The 21,772-nt window shown below is 43.0% G+C and overlaps 2 protein-coding genes across 4 annotated transcripts in view; both read right to left on the reverse strand.

The window, feature by feature from the left end:
- Positions 1–6,525, reverse strand: part of LOC108701700 (SEC14-like protein 5) — a 71,937-nt gene extending 65,412 nt beyond the window's left edge. For both annotated transcript variants that reach the window (XM_018236667.2, XM_018236666.2), the window contains exons 1-2: positions 6,272–6,525; positions 1,116–1,309 (exon numbers count right to left, since the gene is read on the reverse strand). The gene's annotated coding sequence lies outside the window, so the exon portion shown is untranslated. The remainder of the gene's footprint in view (positions 1–1,115; positions 1,310–6,271) is intronic.
- Positions 6,526–12,647: 6,122 nt separating this feature from the next.
- LOC108701910 (syntaxin-binding protein 4) overlaps positions 12,648–21,772 on the reverse strand; it is a 62,119-nt gene continuing 52,994 nt past the window's right edge. For both annotated transcript variants that reach the window (XM_041577004.1, XM_041577005.1), the window contains 8 exons: positions 21,666–21,758; positions 21,141–21,206; positions 20,701–20,889; positions 19,335–19,445; positions 19,021–19,070; positions 15,361–15,467; positions 13,607–13,664; positions 12,648–12,890 (listed from right to left, as the gene is read on the reverse strand). In XM_041577004.1, the coding sequence (XP_041432938.1) occupies positions 12,767–12,890; positions 13,607–13,664; positions 15,361–15,467; positions 19,021–19,070; positions 19,335–19,445; positions 20,701–20,889; positions 21,141–21,206; positions 21,666–21,758 (798 nt within the window). In that variant the 3' untranslated portion in view covers positions 12,648–12,766. The remainder of the gene's footprint in view (positions 12,891–13,606; positions 13,665–15,360; positions 15,468–19,020; positions 19,071–19,334; positions 19,446–20,700; positions 20,890–21,140; positions 21,207–21,665; positions 21,759–21,772) is intronic.

Consider the following 21,772-nt stretch of genomic DNA (forward strand, 5'->3'; position numbering starts at 1 on the left):
TGGAGCCCACTAAACACTGTAGGACAGGAACCAATCAGCAACTAGGCTGACCTGATAGGAAACTGAAGCCTGTCTTTGCTTGTGTGACTGCAGGGCTGTGATTGGCTGTCCCCCTCCTACTGTGCTTCTGGCAGGGACTGTTAGGACACGCCCACCCCTCATTTGAAACATGGACAGGAACCAGAGACCATCTATGGGGAGCTCCAGTAAAGGGTCCATTTTTAAATATGGGTGCACCGAATCCACTATTTTGGATTTGGCCGAACCCCAGAATCCTTCGCTAAAGATTCGGCGGAATACCGAACCAAGTCCGCATATGCAAATAGGGGGTGGGAAGGAGAAAACATTTTTTACTACCTTGTTTTGTGACAAATAGTCACACGATTTCCCTCCCCGCCCCTAATTTGCATATGCAAATTAGTATTTGATTCAGCCATGCAGAAGGATTCGGCCGAATCCGAATCCTGCTGAAAAAGACCGAATCCAGAACTGAATCCTGGATTCTGTGCATCCCTATTTTTAAAGACAATTTTAATTTATAAACAAAAGTAAAACCATCACCGCCTACAAAATTAATACTATATGTCTCTTTTAAAAAAAAAAAATGGGCTTTTTTCTGCTTATTTTAGTATGTTATGGAATGGATAATTCTAAGTAACTTTTCAATTGTTCTTATGGCATAGCCATAGTTGTGAGTTTGAATCCAGGCAAGAACTGCAAAGTTTTTTTTATTTAGTTTTTCTTTAGTTGTATCAAATGTAAATTGAGAAGAATCAATAGGATTTTAAAGGGGATCTAAACCCTACTGCACTGCTCAACCACACTCAATAAAACTTTCCCTCAGCTTTCCAGAGAGAGTGGCTGCGTTAAAATGCAAAATATTCCTCCAATGAGGATCCCATCTGATCTGCAAACGTCTGGAAAAGGCAAGCGATTTGGCAGATTCCAATTAAATGAACACAGGTAAAGAAGGAATATTCCATATATTATTAAAGGGGGGGGGGAGGAACATAGAACACTGTTAGAGCAATGGGTAAATGGCATCACATCTCTAAACTGTAGATCAGTTTTAAGTCTTAACTGCATATCTCCGTGGCACTGATGTTCCTGCTCACCTCTTGCTCAGCTCTGATGCTCAGTATCTGCTGCTTTCCAAGACAAGTCAGCCATTTTTTTCTTCTATGGTCTCATGAAGTATCTCAGGCGCAGGTCAAATTCACCTCTGAATATCACCTATATCTTCTCTAATTCTTTTCTAGCCCATATATACAGGTCTTCATAGGTCCTGCTAATACACACAGTGTCGTACCTATAGACATAAATCAATAGCTTATCAATAAAAGTGATGGCTTCTGTAACGACCCCCCTGATCTACTATTGCTTTGTTATTAGACTCATACCCACTGTTACTCCTGAGAATACTATCAGGCACACAAACAAATAATTCATCAATTACTTCTCTATTACATGCTCTGTTACTCCTGTGAGTTTATTGTCTGCCACACACTCAGACTGTCACTCCTGTGAGACTACTGCCTGTCACACACTCAGACTGTCACTCCTATGAAACTATTGCCTGTCACACACTCAGACTGTCATTCCTGTGAGTCTACTGCCTGTCACACACTCAGACTGTCACTCCTGTGAGTCTACTGCCTGTCACACACTCAGACTGTCACTCCTGTGAGTCTACTGCCTGTCACACACTCAGACTGTCACTCCTATGAAACTATTGCCTGTCACACACTCAGACTGTCACTCCTGTGAGTCTACTGCCAGTCACACACTCAGACTGTCACTCCTGTGAGTCTACTGCCTGTCACACACTCAGACTGTCACTCCTGTAAAACTATTGCCTGTCACACACTCAGACTGTCACTCCGGTGAGTCTATTGTCTGCCACACACTCAGACTGTCACTCCTGTGAGTCTATTGCCTGTCACACACTCAGACTGTCACTTCTGTGAGTCTACTGCCTGTCATACACTCAGACTGTCACTCCTGTGAAACTACTGCCTGTCACACAATCAGACTGTCACTCCTGTGCGTCTACTGCCTGTTACACACTCAGACTGTCACTCCTCTGAGTCTATGGCCTGCCACACACTTTGACTGTCACTCCTGTGCGCCTACTGCCTGTCACACACTCAGACTGTCACTGCTGTGAGTCTATGGCCTGCCACACACTTCAACTGTCACTCCTGTGCATCTACTGCCTGTCACACACTCAGACTGTCACTCCTGTGAGTCTATTGCCTGTCACACACTAAGACTGTCACTCCTGTGAGTCTAGTGCCTGTCACACACTCAGACTGTCACTCCTGTGAGTCTACTGCCTGTCACACACTCAGACTGTCACTCATGTGAGTCTATTGCCTGTCACACACTCAGACTGTCACTCATGTGAGTGTACTGCCTGTCACATACTAAGACTGTCACTTCTGTGAGTCTACTGCCTGTCACATACTGAGACTGTCAATCCTGTGAGACTACTGCCTGCCAAATACTAAGACTATCACTCCCGTGAGTCTACTGCCTGTCACATAATAAGACAGTCACTTCTGTGAGTCTATTGCCTGCCACACACTTAGACTGTAACTCCTGTGCATCTATTGCCTGCCACACAATCAGACTGTCACTCCTGTGAGTCTATTGCCTGCCACACACTTAGACTGTCACTCCTGTGAGTCTATTACCTGTCACATACTCAGACTGTCACTCCTGTGAGTCTACTGTTTGTCACACACTCAGAATGTCACTCATGTGAGTCTACTGCCTGTCACACACTTAAGACTGTCACTCCCGTGAGTCTACTGCCTGTCACGTACTAAGACTATCACTCCCGTGAGTTTACTGCCTGTCACATACTCAGACTATTGCTCACAATAGTCTATTGCCTATCACAAACTCAGACTGTCACTCCTGTGAGTCTACTGCCACACACTCAGACTATCACTCCCGTGAGTCTACTGCCTGTCACATAATAAGACTGTCACTTCTGTGAGTCTATTGCCTGCCACACACTTAGACTGTAACTCCTGTGCGTCTATTGCCTGTCACACAATCAGCCTGTCACATACTCAGACTGTCACTCCTGTGAGTCTACTGCCTGCCACACACTCAGACTGTCACTCCTGTGAGTCTACTGCCTGTCACACACTTAGACTGTCACTCACATGAGTCTACTGCCTGTCACACATTCAGACTGTCACTCCTGTGACTCTATTGCATACCTGTCACATACTAAGACTGTCACTTCTGTGAGTGTTCTGCCTGTCACACTCTCAGACTATTGCTCATGTGAGTCTACTGCCTGTCACACACTCAGACTGTCACTCCCGTGAGTCTACTGCCTGTCACATACTAAGACTGTCACTCCCGTGAGTCTACTGTCTGTCACATAATAAGACTGTCACTCCCATGAGTCTACTGCCTGTCAAATACTCAGTCTATTGCTCACAATAGTCTACTGCCTGTCACAAATTCAGACTGTCACTCCTGTGAGTCTACTGCTTGCCACACACTCAGACTGTCACTCCTGTGAGTCTACTACCTGTCACACACTCAGACTGTCACTCCTGTGAGTCTACTGCCTGTCACATACTCAGACTGTCACTCCTGTGAGTCTACTGCCTGTCACATACTCAGACTGTCACTCCTGTGAGTCTACTGCCTGCCACATACTAAGACTGTCACTCCTGTGAGTCTATTGCCTGTCACACACACTCAGAATGTCACTCCTGTGAGTCTATTGCCTGTCACACACTCAGACTGTCACTCATGTGAGTCTACTGCCTGTCACATACTAAGACTGTCACTTCTGTGAGTCTACTGCCTGTCACATACTGAGACTGTCAATCCTGTGAGACTACAGCCTGCCAAATACTAAGACTATCACTCCCGTGAGTCTACTGCCTGTCACATAATAAGGCTGTCACTTCTGTGAGTCTATTGCCTGCCACACACTTAGACTGTAACTCCTGTGCGTCTATTGCCTGTCACACAATCAGACTGTCACTCACATGAGTCTACTGCCTGTCACACATTCAGACTTTCACTCCTGTGACTCTATTGCATGCCTGCCACACACTCAGACTGTCACTCCCGTGAGTCTACTGCCTGTCACATAATAAGACTGTCACTTCTGTGAGTCTATTGCCTGCCACACACTTAGACTGTAACTCCTGTGCGTCTATTGCCTGCCACACAATCAGCCTGTCACATACTCAGACTGTCACTCCTGTGAGTCTACTGCCTGCCACACACTCAGACTGTCACTCCTGTGAGTCTACTGCCTGCCACACACTCAGACTGTCACTCCTGTGAGTCTACTGCCTGCCACACACTCAGACTGTCACTCCCGTGAGTCTACTGCCTGTCACATACTAAGACTGTCACTCCTGTGAGTCTACTGCCTGTCACATAATAAGACTGTCACTCCTGTGAGTCTACTGCCTGTCACATACTCAGACTGTCACTCCTGTGAGTCTACTGTCTGCCACATACTTAGACAGTCACTCCCGTGAGTCTATTGCCTGTCACACACACTCAGACTGTCACTCCTGTGAGTCTATTGCCTGTCACACACTCAGACTGTCAATCCTGTGAGACTACAGCCTGCCAAATACTAAGACTATCACTCCCGTGAGTCTACTGCCTGTCACATAATAAGGCTGTCACTCCTGTGCGTCTATTGCCTGTCACACAATCAGACTGTCACTCACATGAGTCTACTGCCTGTCACACATTCAGACTGTCACTCCTGTGACTCTATTGCATGCCTGTCACATACTAAGACTGTAACTTCTGTGAGTGTTCTGCCTGTCACACACTCAGACTATTGCTCACGTGAGTCTACTGCCTGCCACACACTCAGACTGTCACTCCCGTGAATGTACTGCCTGTGACATACTAAGACTATAACTTCTGTGAGTCTACTGCCTGTCACACACTCAGACTGTCACTCTCGTGAGTCTACTGCCTGTCACATACTAAGACTGTCACTCCTGTGAGTCTACTGCCTGTCACATACTCAGACTGTCAATCCTGTGAGACTACTGCCTGCCAAATACTAAGACTATCACTCCCGTGAGTCTACTGCCTGTCACATAATAAGACTGTCACTCTCGTGAGTCTACTGCCTGTCACATACTAAGACTGTCACTCCTGTGAGTCTACTGCCTGCCACACACTTAGACTGTCACTCCTGTGAGTCTACTGCCTGTCACATACTCAGACTGTCACTCTTGTAAATCTACTGCCTGTCACATACTCAGACTGTCACTCCTGTGAGTCTACTGCCTGCCACACACTCAGACTGTCACTCCTGTGAGTCTACTGCCTGCCACACACTCAGACTGTCACTCCTGTGAGTCTACTGCCTGTCACATACTCAGACTGTCACTCCTGTGAGTCTACTGCCTGTCACATACTCAAACTGTCACTCCTGTGAGTCTACTGCCTGTCACATACTCAGACTGTCACTCCTGTGAGTCTACTGCCTGTCACATACTCAGACTGTCACTTCTGTGAGTCTACTGCCTGTCATACACTCAGACTGTCACTCCTGTGAGTCTACTGCCTGTCACACACTTAGACTGTCACTCCTGTGAGTCTACTGCCTGTCACATACTCAGACTGTCACTCTTGTAAATCTACTGCCTGTCACATACTCAGACTGTCACTTCTGTGAGTCTACTGCCTGTCATACACTCAGACTGTCACTCCTGTGAGTCTACTGCCTGTCACACACTTAGACTGTCACTCCTGTGAGTCTACTGCCTGTCACATACTCAGACTGTCACTCTTGTAAATCTACTGCCTGTCACATACTCAGACTGTCACTCCTGTGAGTCTACTGCCTGCCACACACTCAGACTGTCACTCCTGTGAGTCTACTGCCTGCCACACACTCAGACTGTCACTCCTGTGAGTCTACTGCCTGTCACATACTCAGACTGTCACTCCTGTGAGTCTACTGCCTGTCACATACTCAAACTGTCACTCCTGTGAGTCTACTGCCTGTCACATACTCAGACTGTCACTCCTGTGAGTCTACTGCCTGTCACATACTCAGACTGTCACTCCTGTGAGTCTACTGCCTGTCACATACTCAGACTGTCACTCCTGTGAGTGCATTGTCAGTAACACAGTCAGTCAGTCAGACATTCACAATTGTGGCCACAGCTATAACTCACACACACACCGCTATATTACCAGTTCAAAGCCTCTGCCGGCAGCAATGTCCCAGGTCACCCCAAGCTGTACTGACCTGTCTCCGAGCTGTGGCCGTCACCCACTACCGCCTGACACCAGTCTTTACTCCACGATCCACCTCGCTGCCTCCCGGCTCTCCTCACTCTGCAAAGTGACACAATCCCCAGCAGCCGCTAACCCCACCCCCACCACGCGGCTTCCCTATAACCACGCCTTCTTTCTGTCGCTTACCAGCGCGAGGCCACGCCCATTATTGCCTCAACGCCTTGAAGCAGCGGCAGGAACACCACAACATCCGCCCACACTTTCCTAACCAATGAGCTGGCAGGTCCCGCCTATTTGGAATATTAATATGTTGTAAGTTGAGAACGTATTCGTGCCACCTGTCTCCCTCCCAGAGAGATACCTTAGCTGTTAGCTCTGCTCCATTGCACGCCCCTCCCCTCTCCCCAGAATGGCATCGCCCAATTCTCTTTATATAGATGGAGGTGTCATGAAGTTGCTGCTTGAGATGGGGGGGGGAGCTATAGTGATGCCTTCAATAGCCTCTGTGTGTTTATCTGCAGACTTGTATGTAATTATATGTATTGTACCATTCAATATATTGGGGGGGGGATTCTGAACATATTGTCACCCACCCTTCCTTCAATATTCATAATAAACTGGGGGGAGGGGCTGCTTTACTTAAAGGGGGAGCTGTCACCCTAAGAAATCATTTCATATTCTATTCTGTTGGGTTTGACAAGCAAATTAACTTTACTTACACTAAATACATGATTTCAATCTTGTTTCCTTCACTCTTGGAATTCACAATTACGTCAAACTGACAGTTGCCATGTTGTGATCACTGTTACTGAGGCAAACTCTGCATCATCCCAAAATCTTGTTTAGGTGCTAGAATGGGGGCCGATGCCCGTACCCGTACTCATGATACACAATAAGACAGTGAGGAGGGAGGGGAATATGAGCAAAGCAGTGACATCTAGGAAGTGCAGAATGGCGGGGAAGGCTGAGATTTATAAATTCCTTAGGCTTTATAACAGGTATGGATGTTTTAATAAAAAAAAATAATTTGGGTTTCGTGTTTAATTTTAAAAGGACTTTTATTATACAGCGTTTTAAGTCTGGGTGATGGGTCCCCTTTTTGAAGAAGCTTTTGCTTCAACCAATTACTTCCTGTTCTGACAGGGTTGCCACTAGGCTGGTATTTTACTGTTCTGGCCGGTAAAAATTATGCTTAATGTCAATGTTTTTAATAGGGAGCAAAGATAAAAATATAGGAAAGAGATTATTATCCTGGATTCAGTGCATCCCTAGTTTTTACTACTTGTCTGTTGTTATTACTTCCTGTCTGTTGTTCTTATACTACTTACTTCCTGTTCTTATTACCTGTCTCTACCTATCTTTTCTACTTACTGTTTCTACTTTCTGTTCCTACTTACTCTACTTAAAGGGGAAGGAAACCTAGTCCTGCGGGACGGGTAGGCCAGGGGAGAGGACGGAGGGTGGGCAACAAACTGGAGGAAACCCCCCACCCCCCCTCCCGTTTGTTGCCCACCCTCTGTCCTCTCCCCTGGCCTACCCGTCCCGCAGGGCAAATGCCCCTAACCGACGGGTAGGCCAGGGGGGAGGAGGGAGGGTGGGCAACAAATGGGACGGGGGGTGGGGGGTTTGCGCCGACTAGGTTTCCTTCCCCTTTAATGTCTTTTCTACTTAATTTCTGTTCTTGCTGTCTTTTCTACTTACTCCATGTCCTCTTCTACTTACTTCATGCTGTTCCTGTTTGTTATAATGTCTCCCTGTTCTTACTGTCTGTTCTGCTTAGATGCTGTTCTTACGTCCTGTTATACTTTTTTCCTCTTCTTACTGTCTGCTCTGTTAAATTCCTGTTATTTCTGTCTTTTTACTTACTTCCTGTTCTTCCTGTCGATTATACTTATTTCCTCTTCTTACCGTCTGATCAACTTTTTTATTGTTCTGTCTGTTTTTCTTATTCCTGTTCTTGCTGTCTGTTGCACTTACTTCCTGTTGTTATTGTCCTTTCTATTTGCTTCTTGTTCTGCCTGTTACTTAAATCCTTGCTACCTTTTCTTATTATTTGTCATGGAGTTTATTTCTTATTGTCCTACTTCCTGTTCTCACTGTCTGTTCTACTTACTTCATCTACTTACTGTCTCTGTTCTACTTATGTCCTTGCCTGTTTTGCTTAATTCTTGTTATTGCTATCTTTTCCACTTACTTCCTGTTCTTCCTGTCTGTTCTACTTACACCCTCTTCTTACTGTCTGTTTTACTTACTTCCTGTTCTTACTGTCTGTTCTACTTACTTCCGGTTCTTGCTGTCTTTTCTACTTTCTTCCTGTTTTTGCTGTCTGTTATACTTGCTTTTTATTCTGTCTGTTCTACTTACTTCCTGTTGTTGCTGTCTACTCGACTTACTTCCTGTACTTGCGGTCTATTCTACTTACTTCATGTTCTTGCTGTCTTCTTGTTCTTGCTCTCTGTTTACTTACTTCCTGTTTTGCTGTCTATTTTACTTACTTCCTGTTCTTGCTGTCTGCTCTACTTACTTCCGGTTCTTGCTGTCTGTTCTACTTACTTCATGTTCTTGCTGTCTGTTCCACTTACTTCCTGTTCTTGCTGTCTGTTCTACTTACTTCCGGTTCTTGCTGTCAGTTCTACTTACTTCATGTTCTTGCTGTCTGTTCTACTTACTTCCTGTTCTTGTTGTCTGTTCTACTTACATCCTGTTCTTGCTGTCTGTTCTACTTACTTCCTGTTTTTGCTGTCTATTCTACTTACTTCCTGTTCTTGCTGTCTTCTTGTTCTTGTTCTCTGTTTTACTTACTTCCTGTTTTGCTGTCTATTTTACTTACTTCCGGTTCTTGCTGTCTGTTCTACTTTCTTCCTGTTTTTGCTGTCTGTTCTATTTGCTTTTTATTCTGTCTGTTCTACTTACTTCCCGTTCTTACTGTCTGTGCCACGTACAGTACTTCCTGTTCTTGTAGTCTGTTCTACTTACTTCCTCTTCATACAGACTGTTCTGCTTATGTCCTGTTCTTGCTGTCTGTTCTACTTACTTCCTCTTCATACAGTCTGTATTACTTGCTTCCTGTTACCTACTTACTTCTGCTTGCTACCCATTCTAAGGCAACTGTCCAGTCATGCTTTATGAGAGACACAACTTTATCAAAGCATGCTCACAAAGGAGCCACAAAAGAGGCAATTTATTATTTTTCCTAATGCAAGTGCAAAAAACAGTTTTGCAAAATTGCACCCTTTAGTGTTCATGCACAGAGCACTGTTTTAAGAACAAGGATTGATAAAACATAGATTCTATTTGCAAATGTTCTTATATTTATGTCCCCTTTAAACAGAACAAGATTAGAAAGGTTAGCTAAAGAAGAGCAAACAAAACCACAGTGCCATACAGAATTTTCGTGCAAGTTCTATAAAGTGCCAAACAAAGTATATAGCTTTATTTTATCTTGTGCAAATACACAGTATACTTTAAAAAAGGACAATTTATGTAAATATTGTATTGCCTTAAAGGGGAACTCCACCTAAAAATGGTATCTTTCATTGTGCATAATGCAATGCATACTTACTGAGAGGCAGCAGGGCAGCTGTTTAGCACCTGAAATCAAGTTCTGACTCAGTGTCCAGTAACAAAGAAGTGAGATCCGGAGACTCAGCGGAGGCTGCCGGTGACTACTGGGGGAAGAGTCCAAATGCACCGATGGGAGTTGGGTCCTGGAACAAAGTTGTTGGCGCAGCATTTGCTAAGCCTGTGATCACTGTGGGATGCAAAGCCAGCAGTTTTAGCCGGTGAATCAGGGCATTCAGGCCTGGGATGCTTAACGGCATCATGTGGCTCAGAGATAAAAAGAAAAAAAAAGAAAAACTCCTTTTGGTGTCCGTGAAGATAACGCCTTTTCCATTGATTTTCCACTCTGTTACCTAGGCGCTGCTCTTGCTTAAAGGGATGCCATTAATGAAAGTGTTTAAGTCCTGTATTTAATCTCTGTTAACTAACGATCCTCGCTGTCCCTACGACAAACTGCAAGCGGGTAGATTAAAGGGGAACCGGGGGAAGAGAAGGGATCAATAGGGCACTGGTAATGAATTCTGAAATAGCCCTAAATGGTCTTTGATTATTGTAACTGCTTTGTTCTAAAACCATTAGCTGTTGCTCTTTTCTTAAAGGGACATTTATCTTCAGGACAGAAATCAGAAGGTTATATCTACAAATGCAAAATGCTTTTCACAAGATGTACTTGGGCCCTAAGGTTGGCCCCTTCAGCTCTGCCGCTGGATTTTTTAAAAAAAACATATACTGTAGTACTTCAGCCTGCTTTGATATATTGCACGCTAGGATAGAAGAAAGTCTGAGAATTAACAACTACCCTGAGGAGTAGTTACTTTCAGGGCTCCCATTGCATATTGTACCTACACTCAGGGCAGGAATTAGGGATAGGAAAAGGCACGTGCCTTGGGCCCAACAGTAGGGGGCCCCATTTCTCCAACCTAAATGAAGAGTGCTGGGGCATACTGTTGTATCAGGCAGTGGAGGGGCTGGCAAGTGAGGGGAAAGAAGCAAGTGGACAGGGTGCAAGGCTACCTGCCTCGGGCACCATTACACACACACACACACACACACAATGGTCTGGCACTCAGTGACTTATATTTCTTTATTTAGGAAACAGGTGGAATTGGTGCATTTCAAGATTTCCATACAGAGACGTGTTACTGGGCTGTTATGATATGTGCTGCATTACCAAATCCTGTAATTGTTGCATGGCTCCATCTCCTGCATCTATCACTGATCTCACTGGAGAACCTTCATTGTCATTTCCGGGCCTAGAAGTTGTGTCTCTGTGTTTTTGAGAGAGGCCTCACCATGATAGTGTAGAACTGGAAGCTGGATAATCCAGAGGCGGTTCACAAGCAGGAGTAAAGCTGCTGCAGAACTACAAATCCTAGAATTCCCTGTGTAATCAGGACCCGATCAGAAAAAGAAGGGTGTTCAGCTTGGAGTCCACCAGTGTTTTTTAAAGTGCAATTCCCAGAAGCCCAGAGGGTTGTTAGGGGTGATGCTTAAAGATGCAACAATAATTGGGGGTGACATTTTGGTTTTGACTGCTTATGTTTTTTTGATATCAGGGTAAAGATCTCTTGGTGGGCCAATCCAAGGACTATTCCCCTCATACCTTACTTATTTTCACCATAGGAAAATGGCAATTTATATGGTCAGGCCCAGCATTTGGAAAGGGCCAAGACATTTAGTTATAGTTGCAAGGATATCTGACATCAGAGAAGTGTTCACCCCCAACCTTGATTTAAATAAAATCCAGTACGGGCTTCCAGGGTAGCAAATGGGCCTTCTCCCCAAATCTTTCTCTATCTGGTCTTCAGACTGCCCCCTCAGTCAAGGATCTGAACACTCGTAGACAAGGCACCACCATCAGTGATTATTTGTCCAATATTACTAAAGGTGGCCATAGATGCAAAGATCTGATCGTTCGAATCCTCGACCTGCCACTAACCTTTCAGATCAAATAAAGTAGAAAAAGAACAGATCAACCAATGTTCTGCCCCTGACAGCAATCGTGCGAAAGTTATGTCCGACCAAAGCTAATGACAGTCTCCCTCTGAAAATCGTACGATCGGCAATACATGCAGAGATATTATCCTCAGCCAACAGAAATCTTTTAACCTCCATGTCGGGACTCTCCACACATGGTCCAAGAATTGTATGAATAGAGGATTCGTACTATCGGATCTTTGCATCTATGGCCAGCTTAAATCAGCAGGGCCCCAATTTTTATCTCACCTTTTACCTGGGCCCCCCAGGTGATAAAAAAGCAAATTGGGGTCAGATTGGGGGAAAAAAACCCTTTCATGCAAAGTCATGCCATGACATGTGAGCTTTTTCATCTGAACTACCCTTGGGAACCACTGCTATATGACTATGTAATACCTATACTATTTAGCAATATATAAATTTGGTTGTCAGGGTGGGTGCCGGATGCCTAGTTCTCCGATGGACCCTTGGAGACCCAGTCAGGGTGGGTCCTTGAAGTCATGTTCTCTGGTGGCTCCATTGGAGACCTAGTAGAACACAGTAGAAGAGAAACCTTCAGGATCTAGAGATCTATGTTTTTTCTTGGAATCAGTAGAGTTTGACTTGAATAATGAAACCCTCTCACAACCAGGAGGGTCCGTTTGGCAGCAAAGCTTTAAGTTCACTTTAGTAACATTATATTTCCATGTTAAACACTGAGCCTTAATTGTATCCAGGCTGACTCAATGATATAAAAAAAACATACACATTTGCTTTAAAGTCCAGTGGACTGGATAAAAGTCATTTTTTTGGGAGGACCAGATCTCTTGATTTGTACCTCTGTTCTGGCTTAGGAAGAGGTCACTCAATTAAGCCCCTATTCATGTCTATGATTCAACCCCATGATCAGAAGCCTATAGAGTCCCCCTCACTATTGGCCCAGTCCATATATATATATATATATAACAGCAGGGGGCCATGGGTGTTATTATTCTGTAGGCTTGTCCTCATGTTCTTTGGTTGCACATAGTAAATCTTCTTCACTTCCACTGAGGCTCTGCACTAGGAACGGAGATGGAGGTAAAGGCCAAACCATATTCTCGCTGGAAGATCTGCAAAATGAAACACACAGTTGTATGTTGTTGCACAATAAGGGGCACATTTTTTTAACTAGTGCCTGTTTGTTGAATGGAGCACAAGAAAGGTGAAGGAGGTGAGAGGGCCTTGAGATATAGGAAGGAGTGGAGTAAAGCTGCAGAGGGGATGGAGAGGGCACAGAGATCAGGAAAGGAAAGGCTAAACTTAAAGGGGTAGTATGATATAGACTGGCTAATCCTTAGCAACATTTCAATTGGTCGTCATTGTTTATTTTGCATCTTTGTAACATTATTTGCTTTCCTCTTGTGACCGTTTTAAAGGGGTTGTTCACCTTTGAGTTACCTTTTAGTATGATGTAGAGAGTGATATTCTGAGACAATTGCCAATTTGTTTTAATTTTTTAGTGAGTTGTTTAGCTTTTTATTCAGCAGCTCTCCAGTTTGCAATTTCAGCAATCTGGTTGCTAGGGTCCAAATTCCCCTATCAACCATGCATTGATTTGAATGAGAGACTGGAATATCAATAGGAGAGGCCTGAATAGAAAGATGAGTAATAAAAGTAGCAAGAACAATACATTTGGAGCTTTACAGAGCATTTGTTTTTTTAGATGGGGTCAGTGACCCCTTTTTGAAAGCTGTGAGGAGGCAAATAATTTAAAAACTATAAAAGAAAAATAATGAAGACCAATAGAAAAGATGTCCATTCTATAACATACTAAAAGTTAACTTACCCTGGTGAGTAGGCCGGTCTGTTGAAACTCTGGATATCAGTACTTGGATACGGGCAAGCTGCAACGACACAATTAAATAAGTTTTATTTACAAATATTACATTCACGCTCATTAATTAACCTTCAAGGTGGACATCAGTTGTATCTAGAGGAGCAACCACTTCTCCATGTCACTTAAAGGAGAAGGAAAGCTACCAAAGCAGGATACTTTACCATATTTGAGTAACCATCTGTAGAAGCTCTCTCTGTTTGTTTAGGATAGCAGCTGCCATATTAGCTTGCTGTGACATCACTTCCTGCCTGAATCTCCCTGCTCACTCATAGCTCTGGACTCAGATTACAGCAGGAAGGGGGAAAAGGGAGGGAGAGAGGAGCAAACTGAGCATGCTCAAGCCCTAACCCTGGAGGTTTAAGCTGAAAACATGAAGTCTGATACAGAAGCCCATGAGTACACAATAGAAGGAAAGAAATGTGGTGTTTCTTTTGACAGAGGACTCAGAGCAACATTATTTTAAGGGTTTACTGGTGTATTTATATTAGGGATGCACCAAAACCACTATTAAGGATTCGGCCGAATCCCGAATCCTTGGTAAAAGGTTTGGCCAAATACATAACCAAAATCGAATCCTAATTTACATATGCAAATTAGGGACAGGAAAGGAAAAAGTGGAAAAAAAATTCTTTTGTGGCGAAAAGTCACGTGATTTCCTTACCCGCACCTAATTTACATATGCAAATCAGGATCTGGATTCAGTTCGACCAGGCACAAGGATTCAGCCGAATCCGAATCCTTCTGAAAAAGGCTGAATCCTGGCCGAATCCCGAACCAAATCCTGAATTCGGTGCATCCCTAATTTATATAAATCTTTCTAAAAAAAGCTTACTTAATTGTAGCCTTTCCTTCTTTAAGTGGAGGCAGTCCACAGTTTAGGTACCATTGTTATAATGGTATATACACACACACTGACGTTTTGGCCTATTTAAAGCCCTGTGAGTGCGGATCCCGTTTGTTCGAGCTATATATATATATAATAAGTATAAATATATAAGTATAAATAATGTCATCATTAAGTATTATGCATGCTCAAAGGGTGAGGGTGCAATAATATAAATGCAGCGGCTATGGGAAGGCCCAGGAGTATAGAGCCAGGTAGTTGGTAGTTAGGGTGGTTATTATTATATACATATATATACATACAGTATATATGTATAGAAACATATACTATAGACCATTTCTTCCCAGGTTTGCCCTGTGAACTAGATACTGTACATCCTTATTGCAACGCCTCCACCTAAGTATATGATTGGCATCTGTATAATTGCGCTCATTAATACAGGTTTGGGACTGCGTTGCCAATCGGATAATGTTACTGAATGTGCATTTGGATAAATGTTTTCTAAAGGGGAAACAAATTGGCTGCAGGCAGCCTGGGGACCGACGTGTCCTCTATCGCTTTGCATTTTAAGAGGCAAAACACTGAGAATAGCATTTCTGGGCTGCTGACGGCTGCACTTCTCTGCTCTCTAGGTGCCAAGGAGAAAAAAGTAACTTCACAAATGTTCTAATTTCCTCCTCATTTCATACAAATACCCAGAGCAGGGGAAGTATACAATATACTGTACATACACTCAGAGCGCAAGAAAAACTGGGCAACAATCAGCAGTTAGCATTTGGTTAGTCTGCTGTTTCAAAGAAAACAGCTGATTGGTTGCCATGGGTTACTAGACAGAAGAGGAATGGGGGGGGGGACTCACCAGTGCAGGATTCTAGAATGTCTGTGACTTCTGTGACCAGCGACTCTGCAGACGGGACTGAAACATTTGCATCACTGTCGCTGCAATTGCTGTCCCGACTGGGGCGCCTGGAAATAATGGGAAATAATGGCAAATAAAGGATTATTATAATTTTTGGTTAATAAATCTAAAAAGCTCACACAATAAACTAATGATGCATGGGTTGGGTCAAACCCCCTGGGTCCTGAAAAAATGCCGCCTGATCAATTGCCTGTTCAGGCAGGTCGTATTTGCTTTCACCCCAGCCTCACCCTGACCTCTCTGCTATATCCCAACCCCACTACTAATGGGGCAGAACTTATATACCCTCCCTTCCTCCCCCAGTGACATCAGAGATGGGCAGGATGGGTGTGGGTATATAAATCAGCGCAGTGGGCTGGGTCAGTCCCGGATTGGTTAGAGTTGGTGCGGCTCAATCTTCAACCTTACAATATCTTCATCACTACAATATACATTAAAAGGAGACAAAACCCTTTAGAGTGCAAGTTCACCTGTTAAACATTGGTCACCAGTTACCAGGCTCCATCACTGTCACTGTAAGGGCAACGAGTGACAATTGAAACAATTAAGTATGCACTGAATCCAGGATTCGGTTCCAAATTAGTCCATTTTCAGCAGGATTTGGATCGGCTGAATTATTTTGCCTGGGCAAAACGAATTTGCATATGCAAATCAGGGGGCGGGAAATCATGTGACTTTTTGTCATAAAACAAGGAAGTAAAAAAAATGTTTGGGGGCGCCCAGCACGTACCTCTTCTTTTGCCTACCCCAGGTCCTGACCCTTTCTCTCCCACCGGCACTCTCAGCGCAGCTCTGTTTGCACTCTCTCCCCTCCAAGAGTGGAAAAAAAAAAAGGGCACGCATGCGCACTACTGGACGAGCTCTGTACACGCGCTCTCTCCCCGCCTAGAATGAAACAAATCGGGCGCGCATGTGCACTACTGGACGGCATTGAAGCCGGTGCAGTCAATGGGGGTGAAGTGGGCGGGCTGCCTTGACCCAGGCCTGTGTAAGTGCCTCTAATATATTTTCTACACAAAAGGAGCACTCCCCAAAGCGCGTATTAGACCTAACTGTCAATCAAAATCTGACTGTCAACTCCTGAATGAAGAGAAAATAAAGAGAAACAGATACCAAAAGGGGGATAGTGAAGAGTAACTTGATTATTTCAAAATTAGTGCAGAATTTTAAACTGATTATTTTTAGAAAGTTTATTATTTCAATATAATGAAGCCTATACTACATTCGGTGCCACCTATATTACAATAAACCCAGAAGAGTGTCAGGGACAGGAGCTTTTGCAAAAAATATGATGGTGTCTTTCCTTTTTCCTAGGACCCATAACCCTTTAAACAAATTCATACTCTAGTCCCTCTTCTGAGCACTTTTATAATTTGCATTACTTTTTCTAGTTTTCAAGTCTTCAGTATTTTTTAAGCTGTTTATAGAACTAATTTGAAGCAACAGCACCACCTACTGGTCATTTTGGCTCACTGGCAAAAGTCGGCTGCACTTCATGCAGGAGTGTCAGATTTTGCTTGACAGATCCAACATCTTTCCTAGCAGATGTAGTAGAGCTGACTCCAGCCAGTGGCGTAACTACCGGGGGAGCAGGGGGTGCAATTGGGCCAGGGCCCGCACCCCCTCAGCACACAGGCAGCAGTATAGACCAAGTGGCAGATCATTTCACTAATGTTCCCAAATATTACTGCTACAATTACTCAATTTACTCTTACTCTTGTTTAAATGAGTTAAATGATATTAATGGTTCAAAGAATGTCCGGCTTAATGGTCGGCCCCCACACATTTTCACCTCATCAAATCTGGCCCTCGTTGCAAAAAGTTTGGACACCCCTGTTGTACAGCTTTCAAAAGGGGGTCACTGAACCCATCTAAAAAACAAAAACTCTGTAAGGCTACAGATGTATTGTTATTGCTACTTTTTATTACTCATCTTTCTATTCAGTCCATCCCTATTCATAATCCAGTGCTTTATTCAAATTATGCATGGTTGCTAGGGTAATTTGGACCCTAGCAACCAGATTACTGAAATTGCAAACTGGAGAGCTGCCTAATAAAAAGATAAATAGCTCGGATACACACTGTCATATTTTCTGTTTTCAACATTAATGTGAGAAGAGACCCAATAATAGCTCTTTTGAAGGTTTCTCCAAGATACAACATAAACTTTTAATGTTTATTTTTATGGCTGCGAAACAAACCATTGCTAAGGCGTGGAAGGCCGATCTATTCCTATACTTGCCTTTAAACGAAAAATGGACTGGATTATGGTGAACGAAAAATTAGCTAGTTTTCTCAACAATACTCATGACAAATATCTAAGGATCTGGCAACCCTGGTTGGAGTATAGGCGCTGTGATCCCATTGCTTGTCAGCTTCTTTCTATCTGACTCTCCTCTTCTGCCATATTATTTTACTTTTGAGGTATGTCAAACTTCTGTTCTCTATCCTGTAATTCATCAGTCCTTCTTTTGCATTCTGGGATGCAGGGGTGTCCCGACTATATAGGTGGCTCATTTGATTTTAATGATTAATATTAGTAAAAGGACAAAAGTTTGATACTCAATGCAATATAAAAGGTTCACATTGGCCCATGATAATTTGTAAAGATTTTATTTTGCGCGTTGACATTATAAATTGTATTAATGTGAAATGGTAACTTGCTTATGTTCATTTCCAATTGTCTGTATTGCCTTTGATAACCTGTCAAACTTTTGTTTTGCATATATTGCATTTGTTTGAAAAGCAGTAAAAAATATTGATGGAAAAGCTAAATAGCTCAAAAACCACAAATAATGTGAAACAATTAAAGCCAATTACATATTGTGTCAGAATTTAACTCGCTATGTCATACCATTAAAGGTGAACAACCCCCTTTAAATCAGAAAAGTTCTACATTGATTTGTATTAAGGGTTTACAATGGAAACAGAGGAAGAGGAGGGCAAAAACGAGGAAGTGTGGAGGGAATGGGAGAGGAGAAAATTAATAGAGGGGAGAGAAGAAGATTAATCGAGGGGAGAGGAGATGCAAAGATTTGTAAATGGCAAGGTAAAGGGGTGGAAAGAAATAGGGATGACGGGGAGAAGAGGAGAAACAAAGCAAAACGAGAGGGGATACTGATGAAGAAAAGAGAAAGACAGAAGGAAAGAGCAAAACTGATAAATACAAAGATTAGAAAGGAGTAGAAAAAGGAGAGTGGACAGTTGAGTGCCATAGGTTCAAGTTTTGAAACTGCACTCATAGAATGTAAGCTCTCTAGGACAAAGACCTCACTAAGAGGCTAATGACCAGCGCTGAGAGGCTAATAACACCCTGACAGCTGATTATTGTAAATTGGCCTTTGATTATATTTCTTATGCAGAGAAGCATGTGAGGATAACCAATTGCTGGCATCCATACTCATATGGAATCATCTCACTCCAGCCACTAGATGGAGATCACGGGACACGGACGTGCAGGAGGTGATTGCAATAGGAAAGTTGAGGTGGTGATGCCAATCAAGGTATGGGATCTATTATCCAGAAACCTCTAAATTACGCTAATGCAAGTTTTAAAAATATCCCTTGCCTTACTGTACAATGAGCAACAGAGTTTCATACCTTTTCCCCTCGCTTGACTGAAGTGAAGTGCTTAAAAAATTCTGGATTTTCTGTAGGAGAAGAAAGAGGGACAATCGATCAGGATGGAACTTCTGAAGACTCACTGGCTGCCACTCTAGTAGCAAATCCACATCATTGCTTTTCTGACTACAGATCCCCATTCAACAGCCCGATGATCATCATCATATCATTTGACATGCTGTAAATAGCGCATGGCATGCTGGGATAAAAATGGCACCCGATTCGTAAAAGGGCCCAATGGTGTGAGTGTGAAGGTGTCTAGCGTGGGAAATAATCTGTGGTTCTGTATTTACCTGGACAAAATCGAGAAGCTTCTTGTTGGAAACTTCCAAGTGCCTGCGAGATAATTCTGACTTGCGCAACTGACAGTCGGACAGAGACAATCGCCGGTTGAGATCCAATCCCTAAGTGGCAATAAACTGGGTTTAATTTTTAAAAGGAGACATAAACCTTCCATAAAACTCTACATCCCAGTTCTCCAAAGTAGGAGGCTGAAAACTTAATTCTGGATGCAAGACAAGGCCCCAATAAAAACCCCAACTGCCAGTGCTACATTAGTCAACTAATTGTTATCTATCATTGCAATCTGGTTGGATGAGTATTTTATACCCTACTATATGTGGCCTTGGGATGGTGTGTGGGGGGGGGGCTCTGAGGCTGTGACGCTGGAGGTAGAGAATGATATTCTGAGACAATTTGCAGTTGGTTTTCCTTTTTTATTATTTGTGGTTTTTGTTTTATTTAGTTTTAAATCAGCAGCTCTTCAATTTGCAATTTCAGCAATCTAGTTGCTAGGGTCCAAATCACCCTAGTAACCATGCACTGATTTGAATAAGAGACTGGGATATGAATAGGAGAGGACTGAATAGAAAAATGAGTAATAAAAAGTAGCAATAACAATACATGTGTAGCCTTACAGAGCATTTGTTTTTTAGATGGGGTCAGTGACCCCCATTTGAAAGCTGGAAAGAGTCAGAAGAAAAAGGCAAATAATTTAAAAAACTATGAGAAAGAAAAAATAAAGTGCAGATAAAAAGTTGCTTAGAATTGGCCTTTCTATAACATACTGAAAGTTATCTTAAAGCTGAACCACCCCTTTAAAGGAAAACTTTACCCCCAAAATGAATATTTAAGCAACAATTAGTTTATATCATTTTAAGTGACATATTAAAGAATCTTACCAAACTGGAATATATAATTAAGTAAATCTAGCCCTTTTACATCTCTTGCCTTGAACCCCCATTTTGTGATGGTCTGTGTGCTGCCTCAGAGATCACCTGACCAGAAATACTGCAGCTCTAACTGTAACAGGAAGAAGTGTGGAGGCAAAAGACAGAATTCTGTCTGTTAATTGGCTTGTGACCTAACATGTTTGGTATGTTTATGTGCACTGTGAATCCTACGATCCCAGGGGGACGGCCCTTATTTTTTAAAATGGCAGTTTTCTATTTATGATCACCCAATGGCACATACTACTAAAAAAGTATATTATTATGAAAATTGTTTATTTACATGGAGCGGGGTTTTACATATGACCTGTTTTATTCAATATCTTTTTATAGAGACCTACTTTGTTCGGGGGGTATCGTTTTCCTTTAAGTAGGACAATAGTGGAAAAAAAGGATGGACCAAATGGAACTGTCCAAGACTGTAGCTCACCTCAGGGACCTCTAATGACAGTTTCTTCTTCCCCATCATTTGGCTTTTCAGCTCTGAGATCTCAGCTTCCAAAAGGTGAATGACTTCTTCATAGTCGTGCTCCGCGCTGTGAGCCTGACGTTGCGCCAGATCTGCAACTTGTAGCTTGCTCTGCAGGCATTGGTTCTCCGATAACAGCCCCAGCACCTTCTAAGGGGTGAATCATAAAGGTTAGCAGGATTATCACATACATTCTAGATTATAAACTCCATTTACCCCCCAAGTATGCCATATGTTTCAGGAAATGAAACATTTTTTTCAAGGCAGGTGATAATCCCAGAGCTCCCTTGCATTTTTGGGCTTTCTATTTTGCACCTTGTTTAAAAATGAGAATTTTTCCTTTATAACCTACAATATATCTGCAGTATGTACAGAAGGAATGTATACATTATCACACTTACTTGGTTCAGACTCTGCAGTTCATCTTCTGTGGCTCTCTTGCTTTTTTCTGCCTCTTTAAGCAAAACCTGAGACACAACAATCAGACGGAGCTGAGTTTGTCAGTAATATTCATCTTTTCAGTTCCTAATATTTTAAGGAATTAAGCCTCATTCCTAGTGTAGGATACCTGCATCCCAGAATACACAGTAAAGACCATAGTTCCAGAGCCGTAGACCTTATTCAGAGCACTAGGGGCCAACTGCCAGCACTATATATTTTAAACACTAAAAGGGTTATACGGTAGATGAGGTATGCACGGTAATGTAACTAGAGACTAATGAGGACTATTTGGCCAAGTGCCCCCCATCCCCATTTGCATTTCTCCCTATGTAGGGGACTTCCCACCACAATGCTCTGGGACACCATGTAATTCAATTCACAACAGCCAGTAAAGTTATTCTGCTGGTTAGTGCTGGGAGTAGTAAAGACCTTGTAATGAAGGGCTTAAAGCAATTTTTATTTCCCATTCTTTAGTCACTATTCACCTTCAATCGTCTAACCTCCTGTCTGAGATCAGTCACCTCTTCCTGTAGTTGTTCCAACTCCAGACTTTCAGAGAACCTTGGAAGTTCTATCTCCTGCAAGTAAGAGA

This window comes from Xenopus laevis, chromosome 9_10L (genome assembly GCF_017654675.1).
Source record: "Xenopus laevis strain J_2021 chromosome 9_10L, Xenopus_laevis_v10.1, whole genome shotgun sequence".
Lineage (NCBI taxonomy): Eukaryota > Metazoa > Chordata > Amphibia > Anura > Pipidae > Xenopus > Xenopus laevis.